The sequence below is a fragment of the Myxocyprinus asiaticus genome, chromosome 16 (assembly GCF_019703515.2).
Source record: "Myxocyprinus asiaticus isolate MX2 ecotype Aquarium Trade chromosome 16, UBuf_Myxa_2, whole genome shotgun sequence".
Lineage (NCBI taxonomy): Eukaryota > Metazoa > Chordata > Actinopteri > Cypriniformes > Catostomidae > Myxocyprinus > Myxocyprinus asiaticus.
The window spans coordinates 25,683,079-25,707,279 of NC_059359.1; the positions used below are offsets into that span (position 1 = coordinate 25,683,079).

The window sequence follows — 24,201 nt, forward strand, 5'->3', positions numbered from 1 at the left end:
TTATTGTCTGCTCAGATGTGAGTTGTAATATTGCGTTCATGTTGTGGACATAGTGGATTAATCATATGATGTGACTCCCAATACAAAACAATACAAAAATTATTATCAAGAATAAGATTTTTGCACCTAATATCAAAGGTCTTACTAGAAAAAAAGAAATTATGATCCAATGTGAATTTTCTTGAAAAAAAAATAATATGATGTGCATGTAAAATGGCTAGAAACAGCATTTTAGCTTAGCGTAAAGCTGACAATTTACACAAGGTTTATTTCTATTTCTTCTGCTCCAAACTTACTTCTCTGTCTGCTCGTATGAATGTAACACATCATAAGAAAGTGTTTCACCACTGTTCAAATGCACTTTGGATCACATCATTTATATGTATAAATGTTTTCCATCTGAAAGGACTAAATATTAAATGAAACAAATGACAATAAAATGCAAAGTAATCTCTTCAGTAATCAAAATACTTTTTGAATGTAACTGTATTCTAAATACCAATGACTTAAATTGTAACTGTAGTGGAATACAGTTACTTATATTTTGTATTTTAAATATGTAATCCCGTTACATGTATTCCATTACTCCTCAACCATTAAACATTCTTGGAGTCAGAATTCAGCATGAAACCGGTCTTCAGCTCTTTCATCTCAGATAGCACAGACAAGGAAATCCCCAACATAGCCTGCCATGACTACTAATTTGAATATATTTGTTTAGATGCTTCTTCCTCTAAAAAATTGTTAAAGCATTTTTAATATTGTGCAGTATTAGTTTTCGTCAAGAGTATGTTGTAATTGAAATCGTTTAATTATCGCCATGATACTTTTTTTTTCTCATGTTGTTGAAAAGATCAAAATACCTTCGTCAGCGAACATTTTCATCATAGATTAATAATACTGCTTATGTGAAAACACAATGTAATTATAAAAGTTGTATTTCTGTTTATTTTTATATCTGTTTTTCTTACTGAAAAATATTTAAATATTGTTTCATTTCTCATGTCAGCCTTCACCAGATGTAGTTGGTAAGTAGGCCTATAGCTCAGTGTCTGATTACATAAATGTATTGTAAAGTGATTGTTTTGTGATTCTGTTCTGCTGGGTAAAATGCCTTTAGTGTATTGATTAAAATGTTTTGTTGGCACTAAGTCCCTGTTGTCATCATCATGTTATTCAGCATTTTATGGAAATGTATCTGGTGAGACCACATTGGAAACAATTAAATGATTCCTCAATACTTTATAGGGAAATCAGTTAGTACCAGCAGTTGCACTTATCTTTGGATCTCGAACAAGTTATGTAATGTGAAAAAATTATGTGATAGCAGTGATTGTTGCTACTGGAATCCAGTTCTTGTAACAATATTTGGTGCATGAAGCATATAAGAATATGAATAAGCCATATTTGAACTGCACCCCATTTTGTCTCATTACTGCCTGTTGATGTGATTGATGTTATTATTTTACCTTGAATCTTTTTTTGGTTTATTTGTTTGTTTGTTCAACACACAATGCACATGCTGTAATACTATTTTCTACCACTGTTTTCTTTTGCTGTCTTCATTATATTTTCTTAAAGACATCACTGAGGAACGTAAGGACATCCCAGATATAAACAAAGGTAAAACCAATGTATTATCTAAAGTATGCAAATAAATGAAATAAATGCTTCAGAATGACTATTTGCACAAGGTGTAAATGCCACACAGCATGGCTATTTGCACTGCAATAAACACAAAGATTGCTGAAACAAACTGCTCTATTCGTATAGCTTTAGTGGCATGTAGTGTAAAAGCCCCTTTCACAAATGCAGTGACATCTAGCGAAAAGCAACATGACCTTATTCATTTTCAATGAGAGCTAGCAACGCAAAAGTCGTGCGAGAGTCACATATGCTGCTACCAAGTTTAGGTTCAGGGTTAGATTTAGTGGTAGGGTTAAGGCAGTGGCGGACTGGCCATTGGGAGAACCGGGACTTTTCCCGGTGGGCCAGCCGCAAAATGGGGCGTTATGCAGGACGCGCCACAAAACGGCGGCGCGATATGCGGAAGGGGGCAGCCACATGCCAAAAAGGACAGCAATGCCCCTATACTGTATGTATGTAAATAATATGTAATATATAAGTATTTAAATAGGGATGTAAATAGCATCTAACACTATTTGCACTTGTTTAAAAGAAGATGGTTTTTTGCACTTACACTTAATGTTTTTATTCATTTTACATAATATGTGAGCATATTTACTATAAACTGAACATTTTTGAAAAACAAAATTTGTTGTTAGGTTTAAATCTTCGAGAAGGAGACATTGAGGGGGTGAGTTCATTTCAAAGACATTGGATTAGAGAGAACAGTATTGGGTAATTCATATATCAATTATCAATAGATACATTCCCATTCTAATTAAATCTATCTGCTTTAAAGCCAATGCAAAGGAGCTCCATTCTTGGGAATCAGAACTGGTGGAATATCCCTGTCCCCTATGTGCTGAGTGTGAATCTGAGTAAGATGAATTAGTATGAATTATTTCTCACTTATATTTAAATGTATCTGTTTGTCGTCCTTCATACATGATGCATTTTGATTGTGGTTACAGGTATGAACTATAAAGGGGTTATTTTGAGAGCCTTTGAGCAGTTCAGACTGAAATCATGTATTGATTTTAAGCCAAGGACAGCAGAATACTTTTACATCTCTGTGGAAAAACGTGAAGGGTACAGTATAGTTCTATTTAGTTATCCACAAATAAACTATTCTTATATAGCCTTAACTCTACTGTACTATTATGCATCCTCATTTTCTTGCTCCTCTATCCTTGAGCCTGTGACCCAGAAGCTGAATAAAGTCCGCAATCATAAAGGATGTGTCAATTTTCTAAATACACCAGGAGGAGGCAAGGACCGAGGATAGAGGAGTTTGGCCGAGGATGCTTGAGTGAGGAAGCACAGGAGCATCATGCGGAAGATTTTTGATCAAAGCGTGTACACATGTATAATCCCCCTTCACATCTGGCATAACAATATTAATGCAATTTTCACATACTTCAACAGTGCACCTTGAATTATCAGGATTTATTATGTATTTATTAATGAATCGAGTTTCAACAACATAACAATAAGCGCTCCAATGTAACTCAGCTGCGCAGAGACGGCACTCCGAAGTGACGAATGAGTGAGCAGGACATTCCATTTTACAAATACGTCTTGCTTCGATTCCTACGTCCTCATTGAGTGCTTCTCATTTCTGAAATTGTGCATCCTCACTCTCTTTTCTTGCTTCCTTTCCTCACTTCCTAACTAGTGCCTCTGAGTAAACAAGGAAAGGATGCAAGGAAAGTAAATGAGTACAGAAGAATCGAAGCAAGACGTATTTGTAAAATGGAATGTCCTGCTCACTCAGGCTTGACTTTAAAAAGCCAGTCTTTGCGCAGCTGCAATACCTCGGAGCACTTGCCATTATGTTGTTGAAACCTGATTAATAGATATTTTCTTAATAAAACCAAATAATTTAAAATGCACTGCTAAAGAATGTGACAGTTGTGCTTAATTATAACCGCAAAGGTGATACATTAATTAAAATTGTGTCAGATGTAAAAGGGGAGGAGAAAAAAAAAGCATCTTCTGTATAGGATGCTGCTGTGCTTCTTCGCTCAAGCATCCTTGGGAAACTTCCTCCAACCTAGCCTTTTCGCAATGCATTTAGAAAATTGATACATCCTTCATAATGGCAGACTTTGATCGGTTTCCAGGTCACGGGCTCGAGGATGGAGGAGCGAGGAAACAAGGATGCACAATTTAAGAAACGAGAAGCACCCATTTCCTTTCCTTGCATTCTTTCCTGCATTTAGGGTGCTTCTCATTTCTAAAATTGTGTATCCTCGTTTCCTTTCCTTGCTCCCTTTCCTTGCATCATTGCCCTACCCTCTTAGGAAACCAGGAAAAGATGCAAGGAAAGGAAACGAGGACGGATGCCAGGAAAGGAAATGAGGACGAAGCATCCACGGGATGCTTCCTTTGTCCTCCGTCCTCTCCTCCTCACGGTGCATTTAGAGAGTCCATACATCCTCAATGATGGCAGACTTTGATCGGTTTCCGGGGGTGCTTCTCTTTTCATAAATTGTGCATCCTTGTTTCCTTTCCTCGCTTCCTAAATCAACCCTCTTAGGAAACACGGAAAGGATGCAAGGAAAGGAAACGAGGACGGAGGAATCCAAGCAAGACGATTTGTAAAATGGAATGTCCTGATCATTCACGCATCAATTATGTAGCTGTCTGTGATATATTGAAGACCTTTCAGTCAACTATATATAATTACTACGTATATACATGCATGGTTAATTCAGACAGAAGATAAAATACTGAGGTAAAAATTTCTGTTTTTTGCTGGTCTTCACTGAATTATTGTTAGATATGATGCATTGATACAGATTTGATGTTGCCAGGTTTTGACCTAGAAATAGATCTGTAATTAAAACAAATCATTAAAATAAAAGAATAAAATAATTATTAAATAATTATTACATGTTTAAAATATTTGGCCCACATAACATGACATTTAGTCCAAACACACCAAAGCAGTGTGTGTGTATGCAGGAGAGAGAGATTTTGGCTATTAATTGATTTTTAGATGGCCAGATGTATTTTTGATATATTTAATATTAAGAATACATTTATTGAAAAGACATCATTTTGTATATGCTACTGTATGCTTTGTTATGATTTCTATGCTGATAATTCCCCCATATTTTGGTTGAGGCAAGTCCCTTATTTTGAGCGTTTTTTTCCAGACCAGGTTCTTTTTTTTTTTCTTGAGAGATCTGGTAACACTGCAACTGGTACATCACTCACCTTTAGCAAAGTGTACTGTAATAAAAAATAAAATAAAAAAAATTTTTTTTACGATGTTAAATGTTGGTCACTGCACAATTCCCACATTTCCATTTGGGATATTTAATATTTTGATGGCTTCGCTATTCTAAAATGTTGAGAACAGTCTAAATTAATTTGTCAAAACATTTGACAGTTTGTTTGCATTACCTTTATTCACATTTGCTATGTCAATGTACTGTACTCTCTTACCAATTTTGCAGGTGCTGGTCATACATTGGGCGAGTAACTGCTTTAGGCCAGACTATTTCCATTGGAGATGGCTGCGGATATAAAGCCATTGTTGAGCATGAGTTTCTCCATGCACTGGGATTCTACCATGAGCAGTCAAGATACGACAGAGATGATTATGTGACAATCGTCGACAAAAACATTATAAAAGGTTAGCCTTCATTTTTTAACCTATTCTATTCACTACATTTAATTGTTTTGTAAGAAACACTGTAATATAACAACTTGATTCATTTACCTGATACACACAGACCTGCAAGAGTACATTTAAATGAAAGGTTCACTCAGTAATTTTCCTCATTAAATCATATAAAACATAAAAATGTATAGTACTTAAAAAGTGGTACTTTGTAGTTTAAACATTTTTGTTCACTTACATGAGATGAAGACTACAGTCATAAGGTCACCTCAAGTGGGTATGGAGTGGGTCAACTCAAGGGGGCCGTCAAATAAAGATTACATGACCTGCCGACTGAGTATACCTTTAAGAGCACACACACACACACACACATATATATATATATATATATATATATATATATATATATATATATATATATATATATATATATATGGCATTCTTTAGCAATGACCTAATCACTGCAATGGTCTTTAGATTTGCATTTGTATTTCAGGGTATGAAATCAATTTCAATAAATACAGTGAGAGCTTCACAAGCACCCTGGGCACCCCATATGACTACACATCTGTGATGCATTATGATAAAAATGCCTTCAGCAAAGGGAATGGATCCACAATCCTTACCAACCTTCCTGAATTTCAAGATGTGATTGGTCAGCGCATAGACATGAGTGAATACGATGTGACTGAGCTCAACAAACTCTATAAATTCTGTGAGTATTTTACAGGCAGTTCTTATTTGTGGCGCTTTTGAACACTAACATACAATGGTTGCAACTGACAGTTGCTGAGTACTACAGTACACACTATGTACTGCATGTACACCTGATTTATATACATAGGCATACCTAGACCTTATTTAGTGAGGCTTTATCCCTTGTCATTCATTGCAGCCCCCCTAAAATATGCAATTAATTCAGCTGCTAGCATTCTCAACAATTTGTGATTGTGACCTCTCTTCTCTTTTGGTGAAAACAGTGGTTGCATTAAAGGTGAAGTATGTAAGATTCAGAAACCCTTGATATTAATGACACCTGTGGCCATTAAGTGAACTGCAGCCTGTTGCTTGTGATCGCGCGTGAACACACTCTATAGGGACGCGAGCGAGCATAACAAAAACAAAGAGACTGAACGTGATTCACCGGCATCATGATGACAGATAAAGTAGCATAATTAAAATTACACAGTTATGATTGTTTTACTACAAACTTTGAGACTGTATATTATATTTGACTCTCCAGTGCTGGAACAGGGCTAAAACAAAGTGTGGAGATAGGTCTGACTATGCGAGACTGTAGTTTGAAGTAATCACTTTCCTTTGCATGATACATTAACTTTTATAAATTTGGTGGATGATGACAGTAGTTGTTTATAAAATAGACTGTACGTTATAAATATGTTGACACAATTCAGTATTGATGTGATTCCATCACAACTGTCATTTTGATATATCGATGCGCTATTGTTTTATAATAATAGGATGTATATATTTTCTGTATAACCAAGTTAAGTTACACTAAAGAATGGAGCTTTTTGCATGATCTTGAACATTGTCTAACATTCATTTCATGTGTTATTGTAGTTTACCTTGCTGAATAATTACAGATTAACATTGTTTATGACAGTTACTGTGCAGGCAAGATCAAGTTAGCTAAAGTTACACAGATCAATCCTTATGGCACTATATTTCACATGCTTTGCAGTTATGTAAGCTTACCTGTCCAATAAGAAGAACGCCAATTCTTCAGTGTCGGTTTTGATCCCCAAAACCGAACGAAAGTCTCTCCAGGAATCAAATGTCCTGCCGATTTTTACTCTAGTTTTCGCTCGACCACAATCACGTTCCCGCTTAGCCAGAAGGGATTCAGTAGATAAATGTTTTTGGGTTTTTTTGGCTTACTCTGTGTTTGTGTAGGAGTCTGTGTTGTGTTTGGAGCCGGCCGTTTGCTGGATTCCATCTCTAAGGTAACGTTACCTAGTGTTGCAGACTGTCTGTTGATACTGTTAAATAAGGAAGCACTGAGGCAAGGCTCTCTGGAGCGCACAAAACGTCACATCCTTTGGATTTTCCGGGCAAAAGCGACCCGCTCCCTTTGCATGAAAATCAGTCTACATGCTTTAATAGGCAACCTAGGAAGTCCAGGAAGGGCTCATTTTTTAAGTTGCATTACAAGCCGTTCACACATTGGCAAAAAAAAAGAGGCAAATATTACATTAAAAATGTTACATATTGCACCTTTAAGATATCTGAGGTTATCTTATTTCTCTCCGCATCTTCCCCTTAACAGTTGTTAACAGACTTTAAAGTTTGTCCCCAGGGGTGTAAAGTAATTGAGTAAAAATATTTAAGTATTATACTTAAGTATTATTTTGGGAGATTTGTACTTTACTCGAGTGCAATTTAAACTAAATACTTGTACTTTTATTTAATTGCATTTTCAAAGAAAAAAATAGTACTCATAAAATGTTTGCAGATCATTTTTTTCATCTTACTGGACTGAAGCTGCCTTTTCAATGCATCAGACAAATGACAGATTGACATATGGCAGAGTGTCGCATAGTGGCTGTGTGTTGAAATATTTGTGTGACAAGACCATATGTGTATTGTGTATACCACCCGAATGAATTTTGATGTATTTATTCAAAACTATGGGCACAAAGTGAGAAACACTGTTGATATTTGTATTCTAAACGCCTGCGACTTCTACAGATTGGACAGTTATGAAGTAAAAAATTATCATTCACGTTGCAAAAAAAAAAAAAAAAAAAAAAAAAAATAAATATATATATATATATATATATATATATATATATATATATATATATATATATATATATATATATATATATAAACAAAAGGCATTTGTAATTAAATGCGTACATGTCATTTCATGCAGTATTTAAATCATATATATAAATGTATACTCCCTATTTACTGAATTATTTGTTGAATTATTAATTATAATAATATCTATAAAACCAGCAATGATGATGATGATAATAATGATAATAAAAATATTGGAATCTGAGTAAATATCAATTATGAATTTTATTGAATTCATCCATCTGCTCAACAGCAAGGTTTGGTAGCAAACCTCAGAAAACAATTTAAAAAACTAATAACATTACTAACTTTCTTCAAAGCTTCATTTGAATTTTTTTTGTCTTTCTCTATGTCTCAAGGGGCTGTGTGCTCTGACATCACAATTCGTTAGTGCTTTCTCCCATGCTATCGACATTGCATCACTGTGGAAATATTTTTGCAAAATAAAATTATGTGGATCATTACACATCTCAGGGCAGTTCCAAAGTGAAATGTCCACTGTGTGGCGCTAAAAGGGAGTGAAATCTTCTCCTAAACAGATGGTGTTTTTAAGGTTAATGTTCTATTGAGATTGAAATCAACAAAACCAACCTCTCTACCCTAAACCTTAAACCTAAACCTAACCGATAGGGTCAGAAAAAGCAAATGTGAGATGAAAAACACAATTTCTGAAGTAACCATGTCATTTTGTGTCGCTTCTATGACACTTTCGGCTCACATGTAGATTCGCATGCTCTTCAGGACTCACACCCCGGTCCTTTGTAACGCATATGCAGCATTCTATTAATTGAGCTTCCGTGCAATTTGATCACACATAAACAAGATTGTAAATGTAGTTGGTTATGTAATGCAAATGTTAAAAAGAGTCATGTGCTATAGTAAAAGTGTTTTTATGTCATAAGATAGCATTGTGTGAGGAGCAGGGTGAAAAGTGTTTATGAACTGATAATCTGCTGTTTTACTCATGATTTGAGTGAGAGGGGATTAAAGTCATTGTTGTTTTAGCACCTCTAGTGTTCATTCCACCAGCAAATTGCCATGTTACATACAACAGGCCACATAAAAATAATTTTGCAAAAATGTCATAATTGTAACATGATTCTAGGACCAGGTTGCGAATGCTACTGGTGGAGAAATATGACAGTCATCAGAGACAGTAAAAAGGCAACTTAACAAACCAGTCGAATTTCACAACATTCTCTCTCACACAATCTCTTCTATTGATTTCATTCTAGCTAGGAAAAAAGTTACTTTTTACTTTTTTAATACTTAAGTACAAATTAATGTGAACTTTTTTTACTTGAACTCAATTAGGTTTTTGGCTAGATACTTGGGCTTTTAATTGAGTAAAATTTTTACTCAGTATCCATGCTTTCACTTAAGTATAATTTCTGAGTATTTTTACACCCCTGTTTGTCCCATTACATATTATCTTTCACTCTAGTCAGTGGTGGACACGAATTTAGGCGACATAGGGTGGCAATGTTTGGCACAAAGCATGTTCGCACACAGCTGTCACAGAGGCGCTCTCCTTTTCACTATCTCTCATCCTAAAACTATCCATTCCAGTTGAATCGTAAAATACCATGCAACTAACTTATATACTTACCATAGGTCAATTATGGACTGGGCCAATGGGGCCAGTGCCCAGGGGCCATTGGCTACCAGGGGCCTGGGGGGGCCCTGGGCTGCAAGGTCTCGCGGCCCATCAACTTTGAAAACAAATGTTTGTAAATGCTTAAATATGTGGGCCCCACAGCTTATACAAGGCCCCCTCAACAGGGCCCTGTGACTATGATGGCCCCCAACCCTCTTATAGGACCTTTTTGCCTTTCTGTTTCTAATAAAAAAAAATTTGAGCCACTCTTATCTTATAATGCCACCTGGTGAAAGTTTCCATGCTCTTCTGGAAGTAGAAGACCTTGTAAAATAATTTCCAAAATAGCTACCTTCATATTTTGATACACTCATCTTTGTTATGTGAAATCTTTGCCGATTTTGATAAAATAAAATGAACAATAACATTTATATTGTTACTAATATTTCAAAATGAGTATTTATTGAATTCAAGCAACATGTGCTTATTATTTTATAGAAAAATAGGTTTAAACAGGTTTAAATTTTATTTCATATGTTAGGCTTTATATGGTTAAGCTTTATTCTTTGTATAAAAGGGCTATCGAAGCTATATAACTGCATGTTTGTCCTACATTTAAAAAAATAACTTGGCTTAGGTGGTTGGGAAAATATTGATATTTTGTTGAGACAAACTATAATGTTGGTCTGACAAAACCTTATCTGAAAGTTTAGTTTAAATAGTTTTAAATGAAGTTAGACATTTTTAAAGGTTTTACAGAAAGAAAGAAACAAAGAAAGAAAAAAGAAAACATCTTAAAGCAGATTAAATGGCTTGTGTGTAAATTTTGACAGTGGAAGTTTGAAATTACAAACATTCCAAAACAGACTCGTAGCTCATTTAAATATTCTGTCAATGTAATGTAGTCTAGGGGATTTTTGGACACTTTGAAAAGGCTTAAATTATGCCTGAGCAGGGCTTTTCAATGGAAGAATAATAATGGTATCCAAGCTGTAGGGTCGTTCCAAACAGAATTTTCCAAAAACTGACCTAATGACCACTATTTTTGAGCCCCACACCTTTCAGCCCTTCAAAGCTCTCACAATAGAGGGTAAAGCCTTTGAAGGAAATAGGGATTAGGGATGATCACTTCTGAATGGAATGCACCCCATCATTCAGATGAGTTAGAAAAGATATAGCAGCGCGAGCCAGAACTGCCTGAACTCTTTGCCGAATTTCACCAAACCCTTGCATAAATACTGTAGGAGTCTACTGTATTTGTTAAATTCATTAATATTTAAAGTGTTTGATGAAGTTAAAATATTTCATAATTTATTATGGCCCATTTATCTGCATTTTGTATGCATAATTTGTAGTATTTACATTAAGTTTACATTATGTATAACAAACGTTAAAATGGTACTGTCTTTTTAAAAACAGTGGCTGTTCAGCGAACATGTTTCGGTTGAGCAGTTTCTTTACCACATCTGTGCTGTGTGTTTGAATTAATTTGACTGTAAATAACAGCACAGGTATTAAAAGAGACTTGAGACAATGAAAATCAATAGCATAGATCTCAACTTTAAAAGATAATTTGACCGGGGGACCTTGCTAGTCATAATCCACCTCTGACACTTACTGACAAACAGATGCAAACTCCATTTGTTTATTTAGGAAATGTTTAGTCAAGCAAGATTCAAACTTGTGATCTCTTTCTCTCAGGGCAAGAAGTATTCCACTGAGGCACATCAGCTCGTCAGCTGAGGCCCCTAAGACTGGAATCCCAGAATCACCCCGGTTTATATAACAGAATGTAACAGAATTACACATTAAAAAAGGGCAGGGTACACATAAGTTGGTAGAATGTGACCCAAAATTGAGCACCAATTCATAAACAAATTTTGCTTCAATGTTTGCTTGTTTACACATTTTGTTTGCGTTACAGATTCGTCCATTTCTTTCCTTGACCACTGTAGCTTTGATAATGAAACTCTGTGTCAAATGAGTGCCTGTTCTACTTCTGAAAATGGATGGCAGAGAGTGAGCTCAGTGAGTGGGCACAATGTGACTGATCACACCTACTTGGGCAAACAGCCAAATGGTGAGATTTTTAACTGCTAAGGCAGTAATTTAATGTTGTTAGAAAGTTTCTGTTTTGCCAGTAACATATCACCCTGCAGCTCTCGTCTGGTTACCCACTGAAGCTAAGCAGGGTTAAGCCTGGTCAGTACCTTGACTTTGCTGCTTGAAGAGGTGTTAAAGAGGCCAGCAGGGGGTGCTTAACCTGAGGTCTGTGTGGGTCCTAACGCCCCAGTAGAGTGACAGGGGACACTATACTCTAAAAAAGCACCGTCTTTCAGATGAGACTTCTCAAACGAGGTCCTGACTCTCTGTGGTCATTAAAAATCCCAGAGCACTTCTCATAAAAGAGTAGGGGTGGAACCCTGGTGTCCTGGCCCAATCTGCCCATTGGCCTCTATCCATCATGACTTCCTAATAATCCCCTATATATGAATTGGCTACATCACTGTGTGGCTACATACAGCTGGTGTGTGGTGGGCGTTCTGGCGCACTATGGCTGCCGTTGCATCATCCAGGTGGATGCTGCACACTGGTGGTGGTTGAGGAGATTCCCCTTATACTATGTAGAGTGTTTTAGTACCTAGAAAAGCATTATATAAATGTTTTAAATTATTCATTATTATTTTGATATCATCAAGACAGTTTGTGCTTTTTCTCAGAATGAGTCTTTAGAGGATAAAACAAATTCATTGATTAATTACACAAAAAGATCTGTTTCACTTCCATCCACTCTCGTTACTGCATGCTTGACTCTATCTACTTGGCAATTAAAATCAACTGTTAAATCCACATATTTATATGCTAATTGGAAAGCCAACTATACACTCCTCTTTTATGTAATTCCAACAGAGAGCTCTTTCTTCATGCACTCCAGCACTAAGGCTGGAATAGAGTGGGAATCAAGCATATTGGAGAGTAAGATAATGACCCCCAGAAGAGACTGCAAAGTCCAGTGCCTGCAGTTCTACTATTACCACAGTGGTAATGAGAATGACCAGCTCTGCATCTGGATCAGAGAGTACCAGGATGAAAATGACAGCAGAGGAACTCTCAGACTTATGGATCAGATCTCAGGTTTTTCCCAATACTCAGATACATAAAACAAAACTTTACCTTACTGCAGTGCACCACAATCAACATATCTGAATATTTGGTATATTTGCAGCTTATGTTTCTCAAGATGTTCCTCATGTTTTCATATTTACAGTTTAATTTCTTGCAGAACCACCTGCTAAATACTGGCAGCTGCATCATGTAACACTGAATGCAAATAAAACCTTCCGAGTTGAATTTGGAGCACGTAGAGGAGCTGGAAACTCCAGTGGAGGTTTCTCACTGGATGATATCAATATTTCAGAGACTGAGTGCCCCCAGATATGGCAGATAAGGGACTTTGAGAAGCTTTGGAACAACACTAAGCCTGGCAAATACATATACAGTCCATTGTTTTACTCTAATGATGGTTATCGCTATCAGGTTTTCTTAGTGCTGTCTGTGAATTTCTTTGGAATTTATGTTCGTCTGGTATCTGGTGCATTTGACAATCAGCTACAGTGGCCTTGTCCATGGAGGCAAGTGACCTTCCAGGTGCTTGACCAGAATCCACACATTCAGAAGCGGATGTCCTATGAGCAAAGCTTCACAACTGACCCAACTACTGTTTTCAGTGAGTTGTTTTGAGTGTGCGTGTGTGTGTGTGTGTGTGTGTGTGTGTGTGTCATGTTTTATGCAGCATCTTGGTTTACTGATGATATGTTGTTGCAACAGATGGCCGTTATTTCTGGGACAATCCTCGAAATACTGGAGCTCCAACTGTCATTGACAATGAGACTGTATATGTGAGTGGTGGATGGGGCTATGGAACTTTCATGTACAAAATTGACTTCACTCGAAGAGAGTTTATCAAGGGTGGTGACATCATCTTTCTTTTCAGCATGCAAGGTAGGTCTTGTGAAGAACCCTTATAGAACTGGTTCAGCACCGGTCATTCACACCTCAGACTTTAAAAAGGCTTATGAAATGGGAGTGAAAATATGAAGAAAGGTGGGATGGTAGTGGGTTGGAAGGGGGTGGGAGGGGGTCAAGCATAACAACTCACTTCTATGCTTACAACACACTCAAAAGAGATGGCTGAACGTCACACTGTGTGAGGAGACAAAGGCGAAAGAGTTTTGGGGCATTGCCACCAAAACTAGGACTACTTAACATATATTTATTCCTAACAGGAATGTTTCGGGTTCAATACAAGTAAAACTCTATTGATAGCATTTGTGACAATGTTGATTACCACAGAAAACACTTTTGAATCATCCCTCTTTCTAAAGAAAACAAAAGCACTAGTAACCTTTTTAATTCATACTGTATAATGAAAGTAAACGGGTCCACTACATAAAACAATAAATGCACACGGTTTAAAAAATATAGCCACAATACTTGTTAACATGCTTATTAATAATTGTTACATGTTAACATGACTGTAATATGATAAAGTTGCTTACTATTCTTGTAAAGTGTGAAGTTATCCAGTATTTCAACTTCACTGTCATAATGATGGAACCTTGGAATGTAGGTCTAAATCCCAGTAACTTCTGCACTATGTAATGATATCAAAAAGAGAGCTGACTTTGAGTTTTCAGTTTTCATCATTGTCTTATTTTTTTGAAAAAGCTTTTGTGTTATCCGTCCATGATCAGAGGCCTGTTTCACGAAGCTAGTTGAACAAACTCAAGAGTTTCAGAGTATGTTTCAGGTTGACAAAACCCGATAGAGCCAAACCAGCTTATATTGGGTTCAGCCATGTCAAGATACTTGCTATAAACCTTCTCTGTCAACTCAAAGTTTGAACCTGGGTTCGTGCTTAACCCTAAAGCAAGCGCACATGAATTAGTAGCGTTTGCCACAAACAGCCAATGCGCGAAGCTTGGAGAAAATCAGCGCGGTTTACTTTTCTCTAGAAATTCAGCGTGATTTACTTCTCCGCTGAAGATCAAGAGATCTTTATGAATATATGAAGACTTTTAACATTTACACAATAAGAAGTAACACAGCTGCTACCCTTGGACGTTTGAGGAGACTTCTGGAAAAAATAACTGAATATAATGTGTAATTAAATGTATATACACTCACTAAGCACTTTATTAGGAACACTATGGTCCTTACCACCTTGTTTGGATCAGGGAGGGGGGCGAATGGAAGACAGCTTTTAACACGCCTACGGGGCATTTTGAGTACTTGGTCATGCCTTTCGGCCTTTCCAACACCCCAGGCCGTCTTCTAGGCTCTCGTCAATGACGTGCTGCATGACATGGTCAGTCGATTCGTTTTTGTGTGCTTGATGATATCCTCATTTTTTCTAGTAACTTATGTGACCATTTCCAGCACATCAGAAGAGTGCTTCAGCAGTTGCTGGAGAATCTCACAAGGTAATCACCTCTATCTGTGTGTCAATACCGCTGTGTATTTATTTCCCTCTCGTGCCACGTCTAGTCACCAGATTGTTCCCCAGTGGTTACCGCTCCTGGTTTCTCCTGTTGGATTTATTATATGGACTTTTCCTCTGAACTGCTACTGCTCTGTGGATTACCCGCCTCATCATTATCATCCTCTCTGTCATTCCTCAGCCGGGTGTCTCAGCTCATCACAGCCATAACTACTATGTGGACAACGTACCCCATTGCTGTGATCACACTCACTGCCATTCCTCGCCCGGGTGTCTTAGCTCATCACAGCCATACCTGCTCTGTGGACAGCTTACCCCATCACTGTGATCATCCTCACTGCCATTCCTCGCTTGGGTGTCTCAACTCATCACAGCCATCACTGCTCTGTGGATTACTCACCTCATCGCTGTTATCATCCTCAGCACAATTCCTCATCTGGGTGTCCCAGCTCATCTCTTCCATCATCGTCACTCACCTCTCTGCAACCAGGACTGATTATTCAGTCATCAATTCATTATTACATTCATTTGTGTTTCAATAAAAACTGTTTTCATTTTTCCCTCTGCATTTGGGTCCTCCCTAAAACGACACCTGGCACACTCAGAATCTAATGACGTAGACACATACTCTCTAACCAATCACATCAAAAAATTTTGCTTCAACTTTTGTTTAAACCAGAAAAACAAAATGACGAGAAAAAAAAAACACTTTCCCCTATTAAACATAATTTAGTGTTATCGTTGTTTTCAGTGATGTGCAACATGTATGTCTCTTTATAGGAACCATTACTGTATTAAAAGAAAATTGGGTAGAATTAGAAAGGTGGCAAGAATTAAAATCATAACTGATTACTTATTATTAAGCATGGTATATACATACCAAAAACATTACTTATTCCACAGTTGTCTTCAATAATCAAGACACATTACATTGTGTCAACCTTTCTGAGAATATTGAGATGAATGTTGTTTACCAGTCCAGAATACTTTGTGTTAGATATCTCAGGGCTACTTCAGGATAACTCTCTACCCTGCCCAAAAGTGACAGTGAAGAGCTTCAACGTTTCTCTTGATGAAAGTGCGAAGGAGAGATCATGTGCTACAAGGTGAATATGTTGTAAATATCTTTCTAAATATTCATATTTAAACCTTTCAGACATTATTTGTGCCAAAATAATTCACTGACTGGGCAAAATTATAGAATTTAGCATTTGATGATGTAAAACAGAGGCATATTTTTTTTCCTAGACTCCTTCCCATACCTCCGACAACTACAGCCTCAACAACTACTACACCAGGACCCACTGAGGGGTAGGCAATTATTTTATATAACCAGATTGTCTTATGGTTAGAAACAACAGTACTTTACTGCATCACTTCAATACTGGTACATTTAGTACAATTAAATAAGTACTTACAGTATGGCCCAATTCAAACAGTAAAGTATCAAAATAATGCATTTGAGATTTAATGAATACTTTCTATTTCATAGAGGACTACTGTTTAAGGCAGACAGTGTTCCTCACATCTGTGTATCTCTTTTCTTGTAGAGAGTGTCTGGACATATTTTGTAGTTCCAGTGTGAAGACTTCCTCCTCTCTGTTCCTCCTGGTAGTTTTATTTCTTTTGGTGGTGAATTAATCATGAGAAATCACTATTTTTAGTCTTATGTCTGACCACACAAGAATTATATTCAAAGCATTGCATCTATATACAACCCTCTGGTATAAGATACTGTCAAATATGTATTTTTGGTTAAGTGAGCTTCTTACACAGATTATGTGTATATGTTCATGTATCTGCAAAATAAATAAATAAATAAACATTTTAATCTTAGCTCTAAATTTGATGTTTTCCTATATATTTCCATAATGCACTTTAATAATGTATACTGCACATAGTCTCTAAAGAGTGTTTACTAATGTTCAAGCAATAATGCTCTTAATTATTGCTTGAATATTACAGGTTGTAAAATACTAATCTAAATTTGAAATGTGAACTCAGCCTAATATATTTAGACTTCTATCATATCAGTAGCCTACAAAAGCTGTTTTTATTTTACCTGGACTTGGTTACCTCATGGGGCAGACACATTGCTCATTCCTGCTCCTGAAGAGTTTAGTTTCAACTGAACCAAGTAATCAAGGTCTTTGGATTTCTTTGAAAATTGCTGCCAGGTTTTTTGAAGCACAGTGGAACTAAACTCTGCATGAAGGCTCTCCAAAAGTAGAAATGAGTAACCCTGTATTAAGATATAACCAGCACAATACTGATCACTTTATCTCAGTAACCCCCCTTTTTTGACATTTTCACTTGGGGAATAAATTAATCATGACAACAAATAGCACAGCAACCAGCAAATCTTAGTGATCGGCAAGGTGAGGGAGAGTTGGTCTCAAACACACCTAAAGATTTTGCATTCTGCCATCAAAGTTCCTCTCTCCAGCATTGGGTTCAATGCGCACAATTACCATATTAACAGGATCCATAACATCTAAATGAAAATATATTTAGTTTAGAGACACTACATTCTTCAAAAATGCACTTAAATACTTTGCAAACCCAACAGCCATTTACAGACAGGTACATTTTCAAAACTCTTAGTACAAAAATCCAAACTGATCACACTTGTAACAAAGATAATCATTCTTTCAAAACCTGTTAACATAATTTAATTAGGGTTGTACATGTTTCATTTCATATAATCACTGTTTCAAGATTATTGACATGTAATGAGAACATTTGGTTTAATCACTAAACACAAGAAAATGTTCTTCTTTGAAATGAGATATTTAAACAATCAGTTAATTCAGTAGGAAGCAATGCAAGATACATGTTTCAAATTGACCTTAAATGTTGAAATAATTTCTATTACTGTAGTCACATTAGGAAATACACTTGGGGTAGCAGTCTTGGGGTACTGATAGACAATTTTAATTTTTTTCTGAAACTATGACCAAGAAATATGAAAATGACATTGGTGAGGATCACAAACAAGATTTTTTAGGCTTTCATGGAAGATCAAGGAAATAAATATTTGTATTGATAAACTCTTCAAAACATCAGACCCATTTGGGTAAATTTGACCCTCCTTTTTTTAAAAAGTTAAAAGTGTGATAAATGGAGATACAGTACAGTACGACACTGGACTGAGATTCTCTATCAATGCTTATTGTACAGAGTATGCTGTCAATACTGTAAGTGGTACTGTAAGAATTGTGTAACAAGTACAGTAATGTACACTGTAATGTAATTTAACGTACTGTATTCTTCTCAACTCTTACATTACAGTATCAATGCATAATTTTATTTATAAAGCACAATAAAAACAACAGTAGTTAACCACTGTGCTGTAAAACAACATATATTAGAAGACATGACACTCAGAAATTAAACACAAAAACAACACACAACAGTCTCTAAGGTTGATTAAAAGCCAGGGCAAAAAAATTAGTCCTTAGCTTTGACTTAAATTCAAATACTGTGGAAGCCAATCTGATGAACAAAGGTAGACTGTTCCATAGCTTTGGGCCAGCTACCACAAATGCATGGTCGCCCCTCAGCTTTATTCTTGACCTGGGAAATGCCAACAGTCTCTCATCAGATGACCTTAGACATCAGGTTTGTTTATACACACAATAGGTCCAAAAGATAAGAAGGTGCCAGTCCATGTAAAGACTGGAAAACAAAAAGTAAAATTTTAAAATCAATTCTACAACAGACTGGCAACCAATGCAGAGAAATTAAAATTGGAGTAATGTGTTCACATTTGTGTATGTCAGTCAAAAGTCTAGCAGCAGCATTCTGGACCATTTGCAATTGACTTATTTAGTATGACTGAACTGGGGTCAATAAATACATTTAAACTTTAACAGTAAATATATCTTCTACATTTATTCATTTAGAAGATGGTTTTATCTAAAGTTACTTACAAATGAAAGAGACAATTTGGCAGCATCTTCTTTAGCCTCTGTTTACTGTATACTGTAACATAGTGGACAATGATGGTCCAAATCTCATGGACACAACAGGTCCCTGCCCCTTCCCTCCCTCTGATGCCCACCTCTTTGACCTCTCTGATGGCCCTCTTGTATACAAAATCATTGATTGGTTCCTCTTTATTGCAGTCTATCCTGCTCCTGCTCCATTCACAACCTGCAAATGCTCATACAGTATACACATGCTGAATTTATACAATACATACTGTAAACAATAGTGGTTAAATATTACATAAATTGACGACATTATCCCAAATGTATTATGGTTGTCCTGTTTTGAACATGTTATTTGCTGTAGATGTTGATACTTAGCATACACAAAAAAATCTATAGATATACCAAATGATTCAATGATTAACTATTAAGATCAGTTGGATGACATTATAGTCAAATTAATGTATTAAAATGAATGAGAATCATACAAAAATGCAAATCTTGCAAAAACAATTACATAAATCAGAATTGGTTTTAGCAGAGGTAGAGCTGACATCCGTAAGACTTCTTATAGTATTAACCAAGTTACGTTTAACTAAATTGTCTGCTTAAAATACTGGAATGCAAGGTCTCTGGAATTGTATTGCTGTGAACTAAGTTGAGTGTGGGACTCCATCAGAGTTCACAATACGATTATAATCACAAAGCAACCCATTAGTCACTTGACCTAAAGATTATTATCATTATGGAGACAATAAGACCAACACGCCCATTTGTGACTTCACTGCCTAAATGAGCATCAGAATATAAGGGTAAGTTGACCCCAGGCATAATACCTCACATACTCTTTCACTGCCTATGAGAATCACAATGGCTAGGGTCTCTGCCCTAAGTGACCAAACAAATCACTGTGTGTACAACCAAGCCTGTGTACGTGACTCATAGCACAAACTAGCTACACCCAAAGGGACACCACAGCACATGAGAGCAAAAGAAACAGTGGGTCACTGAGGGTCACTGTAGAAAATATCTGCAACATAAGATCACAATAACCTGGTAATGCCTTTCCATTTCTTACCAGATGATCAGTGCCAGCATTATTATTGCTTGTTACACCAGAGAATGCTTTCACCATTAAATCATGTAAATGAGCTTGACATGCCTATAGTTGTGCAAGAATTGTTCAATCTAGGCAAAGAGTGGCTACACTGATGAAGTAAAACCAATTTGACAGTGCCCTCACAAAACATTTTAGATGAGCCTTTTAAAGTACCTGTCACCGAACACATCATAGTCTAGGATGGTCTCATAGTCTTTTTGATGCCAGTGACCTCCAAATATAATGATCTCGTGAAAATTCGTACTAATTTCGTACGATTTGGCGAAAACGTACAAATTCGTACGACCGTACGACTTTAACACCAACCAATGACAAGCGCTTCCCTCATGTAAATACAGGTATTTCTTTTATTCTGTTTCAGAAACCTAAACCTAAGAATGAATTGTAACACCTTACCCACACCCAAAACTTCCAAAAAGCCATGATTTGCAGCAGGGAAGAAAAATAAACATCCATGTTTTGAACATGTATTCATTAGATTGTGAGATTGTTACTTGTTTTGAACACATGATTGTGAGCTTTTCACTTATCTTAACCCCAAACCCCACATCTACATTTATGCATTTTGGCAGATGCTTTTATCCAAAGCGACTTACAGTGCACTTATTAGAGAGACAATCCCCCTGGAGCAACCTGGAGTTAAGTGCTCAAGGACACAATGGTGGTGGGGATTGAACTGGCAACCTTCTGATAACCAGTTATGTGCTTTAGCCCACTATGCCACCACCACTCGCCTAAACCTAACCATAGAGTGGAACCCCTTACCATGTTTTAAATTGGAAAATTTGTTTTGTGTACCGTGGAAGAAAGGAAATATGAGGGTTTAGAACAGGGTTATACAACCCTGCTCCTGGAGTGCTAACTTCCTGCAGAGTTTAGATCCAACCCTAATCAAACGCACATGAACCAGCTAATCAAGGTTTTTAGGATTACTTGAAAATTACAGGCAGGTGTGTTGGAGCAGGGTTGGAGTGAACTCTGCTGGAATGTAGCTCTCCAGGAGATGAGGGAAGTGTATGTGATTGATTGGCCATCTCCTATGAATTAGTGCGAATTGTCGTAATACTGTGCTGCATGACCACCAAGCAAAGGACCCACTTCCTAATATGTTACGAGAACTATATATGCATATACGTGTATACAAATGTTTGTTCATTTATTAAGTCCAATTTTTACTATGCAAACAGTAAGCGTTATATTATACAAGCAGTGTGCAAAATTTAATTATAGGCATTTGTATTGTAATAAAGCCAAAATAAATTATTCAAATGTTATCAAGAAAATACTTACTTTGTATTATGTTACAATTCAAATATGATAATTCTAATGATTTCTGGTTTTTAGAAAGCAGAATGCAACAGTAAATGTTAGCTTTTAACTTTTTTCAATACATTTTTCCCCCTTTTTTTCTCTCTCTCACTCTGAAATTTTCCATTGCCCGCTGGAGGTACCCGGACTCCAGTTTGAAAACTCCTGGAGACCCCATTCCAATCATAACTCAATTTTGATATAATGTGTTCTGTATTTTGTCTTTGTAGGGCAGCAGATATCATCTGTACTGTACATTGATAAGGTAACTATGTTAATGACAGTTGACATTGTAATCCATCTATACAAATATTCAGAGACATTATTGCACTATATGGGATTGTGTTGACTGAATGTTGGCATTAAGCCTTCTTCACTCTTTATGAACTTTGCTTTTATCACATTTGCTCCTGGAAGGAACGATAAAGATTTTTTTTTTTTGTATTGTTTTTTGAAAATTACACTTTATAAGTAAGACTGATCATTGTAATGCTCTTTTTAAAATGCCTAAAGAACTTAAATTTTAACACTGGTTTTCTGTAATGTTATCTGTAGTAGAAGTAGTATATTTCTTATAGTATAAATTGTAAAGTTATAATAATTAATTATATGTTAACAATAATAGTATTAGAATAATATTTTTTTTTCTGTTTTTATATACAATATTTCTACTACCAATAATTATAAAAATATAATAATGTCACTCAAGTAACTCTATGCTCTATGAGATACAGAAAAAAAAATGTGTTTGCAGTTAGTTACTTCATTTACAAAAACATATAGTATGGAAAAGATAACCTTTTTGCATTTTCTTATAAATATCTGAATTAAAATGTTTAAAATCCTTTGATATACAAGGTGTGGCTGATGTAGGAACAGAAATGTGCATATGTCAAACATGCATACTAATGATGGGACTTCAGTATGAGGAAGTATAGCACAATACTACTGACTGACATGTTTAACTTGTCAAGCAGGCGGGAATCTCATTGGGTATATATACATCTAGCGGGCAGTTTTTGTTTTAACACTTTCTGCAGCATCAGTGACCAAAAAACTGGTATGTAAAATCTTCCTTTTTTATTTCATGAAGAGTGTAATATTATCACATAGATTTTGATAGTCTTACATGTAACTAGGGGAGTAATAATGAAAAGATTATTAGGTTATATTGTAATAATTAAAAATGAGTAGGTTACAATTATGTGGTTAGAGTGGCACATTTTGGAGTTACCTTTGCCTTCTGCTTGCAAATTGTTTTTATTTGATCAATATGATTTCCAGTGAAGATGCATTTGTGGACTTTTTTCCTACTGAGCATGGTGTTTTGCCCTGCATCACCAATGGTGAGTTTTAGAGCAGATTACAGCTTTTGCTAAAATTTTAAAAATTCACATATATTTGGATTTATTTTTTTTCTTAATGCAAAATGTCTAAATATTGCCTTATTTCTCATGTCCTCAGCCCTCACCTAATGTAATTGGTAAGTATATCACAAACTCATTCTGTTGTAAAGTAATGTGCTTCTATGCTTAAAAGACCTTAATTTCAAATATACTTTTGGCACTAAATCCCTGTTGTCATCATCATGTTATTCAGCATTTTATTAGAAATGTAAGTAAAGTCCACATACTGAGAGAACATTCAATCAAACAAGGATTCCTCCTTACTTTCTTCTTGACAATAAAATCACTAAGTGTCAGCAGCTGAACTTTTTTCAGTCAGGACCACTTCCATCAAATAATACTTTGACTTGAATCCTTGAATTAATTCTTTTATTGACTTTATAGATAATTGAAGTGATCTATTGGTTTTGGCAGTATGGTTATGTTCTAAAAAGCAACTAAAAAACAACTAAAAAGCTCCAGGGGTAACAGAACAGATCCAGCAGAATTAGGAATGTAAATTGTCATACATTTTAATAATCGATCGTCGTGGAAATTACCAATCGATTAATCGTTAACGTTAATACCGCAAAACGCACATGGAGGACTCCAACCAACATGCACATGTAGCCTATTTAAATATAATTAAAATTAATACACTTACTGTAAGAACTGCAAGCATTTTTCTCTTAAAATATTCTCAATTCTTAATTACAAATTATATTACTCGTTTGAGTGACAAATTGGGCAAAACCTGATGATTTATGTTAACCAGCATGATTTGTGAATGTTAGATCATCATGAGTGCTTCAATGGAAGTAAGGAAATCTGACCTTTTGTACAAAAGTAGTTAATACAGTTAATGACACAAATTTGCTTATTTGATTAGTGAACTACACATTATGAGGAATCTTAAATATGTCTTATTTTATTAAATAAAATAGTAAAATCCTTAAACTTTGTTGATTTCCAGGTTTCATTTAGATTTTTAATTAGACCTTTGAACCGCACTATGTGTGTGTGTGTGTTTGTTCTTTCCCCTTATTCATGTATTTTTACGCGATATGCGGAAGGGTGTTAGCAATATGCAGAAAAGGACAGCAACCCACCCCCCAACAACTTTTGGGCCAGTTTCTATGTAAAATCCCGGGCCGGATTTTCTTCCCAGTCCGCCACCGGAAGGATGTCATCACCGCGTAGTGCGACGCGTTTACAAGCGCTGCATGAATTGATCTGCGCCTCGGTATCAGCGGCTCGCGAGGATCGAATGGTTTGC

The 24,201-nt window shown here is 36.1% G+C and overlaps 1 protein-coding gene across 1 annotated transcript; it reads left to right on the plus strand.

The window, feature by feature from the left end:
- The first annotated feature begins 2,428 nt into the window (after positions 1-2,428).
- LOC127454566 (meprin A subunit beta-like) lies at positions 2,429-16,765 on the plus strand. Its single transcript, XM_051721854.1, has 10 exons — positions 2,429-2,504; positions 2,598-2,715; positions 5,091-5,269; positions 5,754-5,972; positions 11,605-11,760; positions 12,591-12,815; positions 12,964-13,404; positions 13,503-13,682; positions 16,178-16,258; positions 16,731-16,765. Exons 1-10 carry the CDS (start codon positions 2,429-2,431, stop codon positions 16,763-16,765), a joined length of 1,710 nt encoding a protein of 569 aa, XP_051577814.1.
- Positions 16,766-24,201: the final 7,436 nt, after the last annotated feature.

What these genes read in the sequence shown, in the direction of transcription:
- LOC127454566 (XM_051721854.1), top strand. Translation starts at nt 2,429, where the DNA reads ATGCAAAGGAGCTCCATTCTTGGGAATCAGAACTGGTGGAATATCCCT. An exon ending in ACTTATGGATCAGATCTCAG is followed by an intron (nt 12,816 to 12,963) that starts GTTTTTCCCAAT and finishes AATTTCTTGCAG; the next exon opens with AACCACCTGCTAAATACTGG. An exon ending in CAACGTTTCTCTTGATGAAA is followed by an intron (nt 16,259 to 16,730) that starts GTGCGAAGGAGA and finishes CTTTTCTTGTAG; the next exon opens with AGAGTGTCTGGACATATTTT.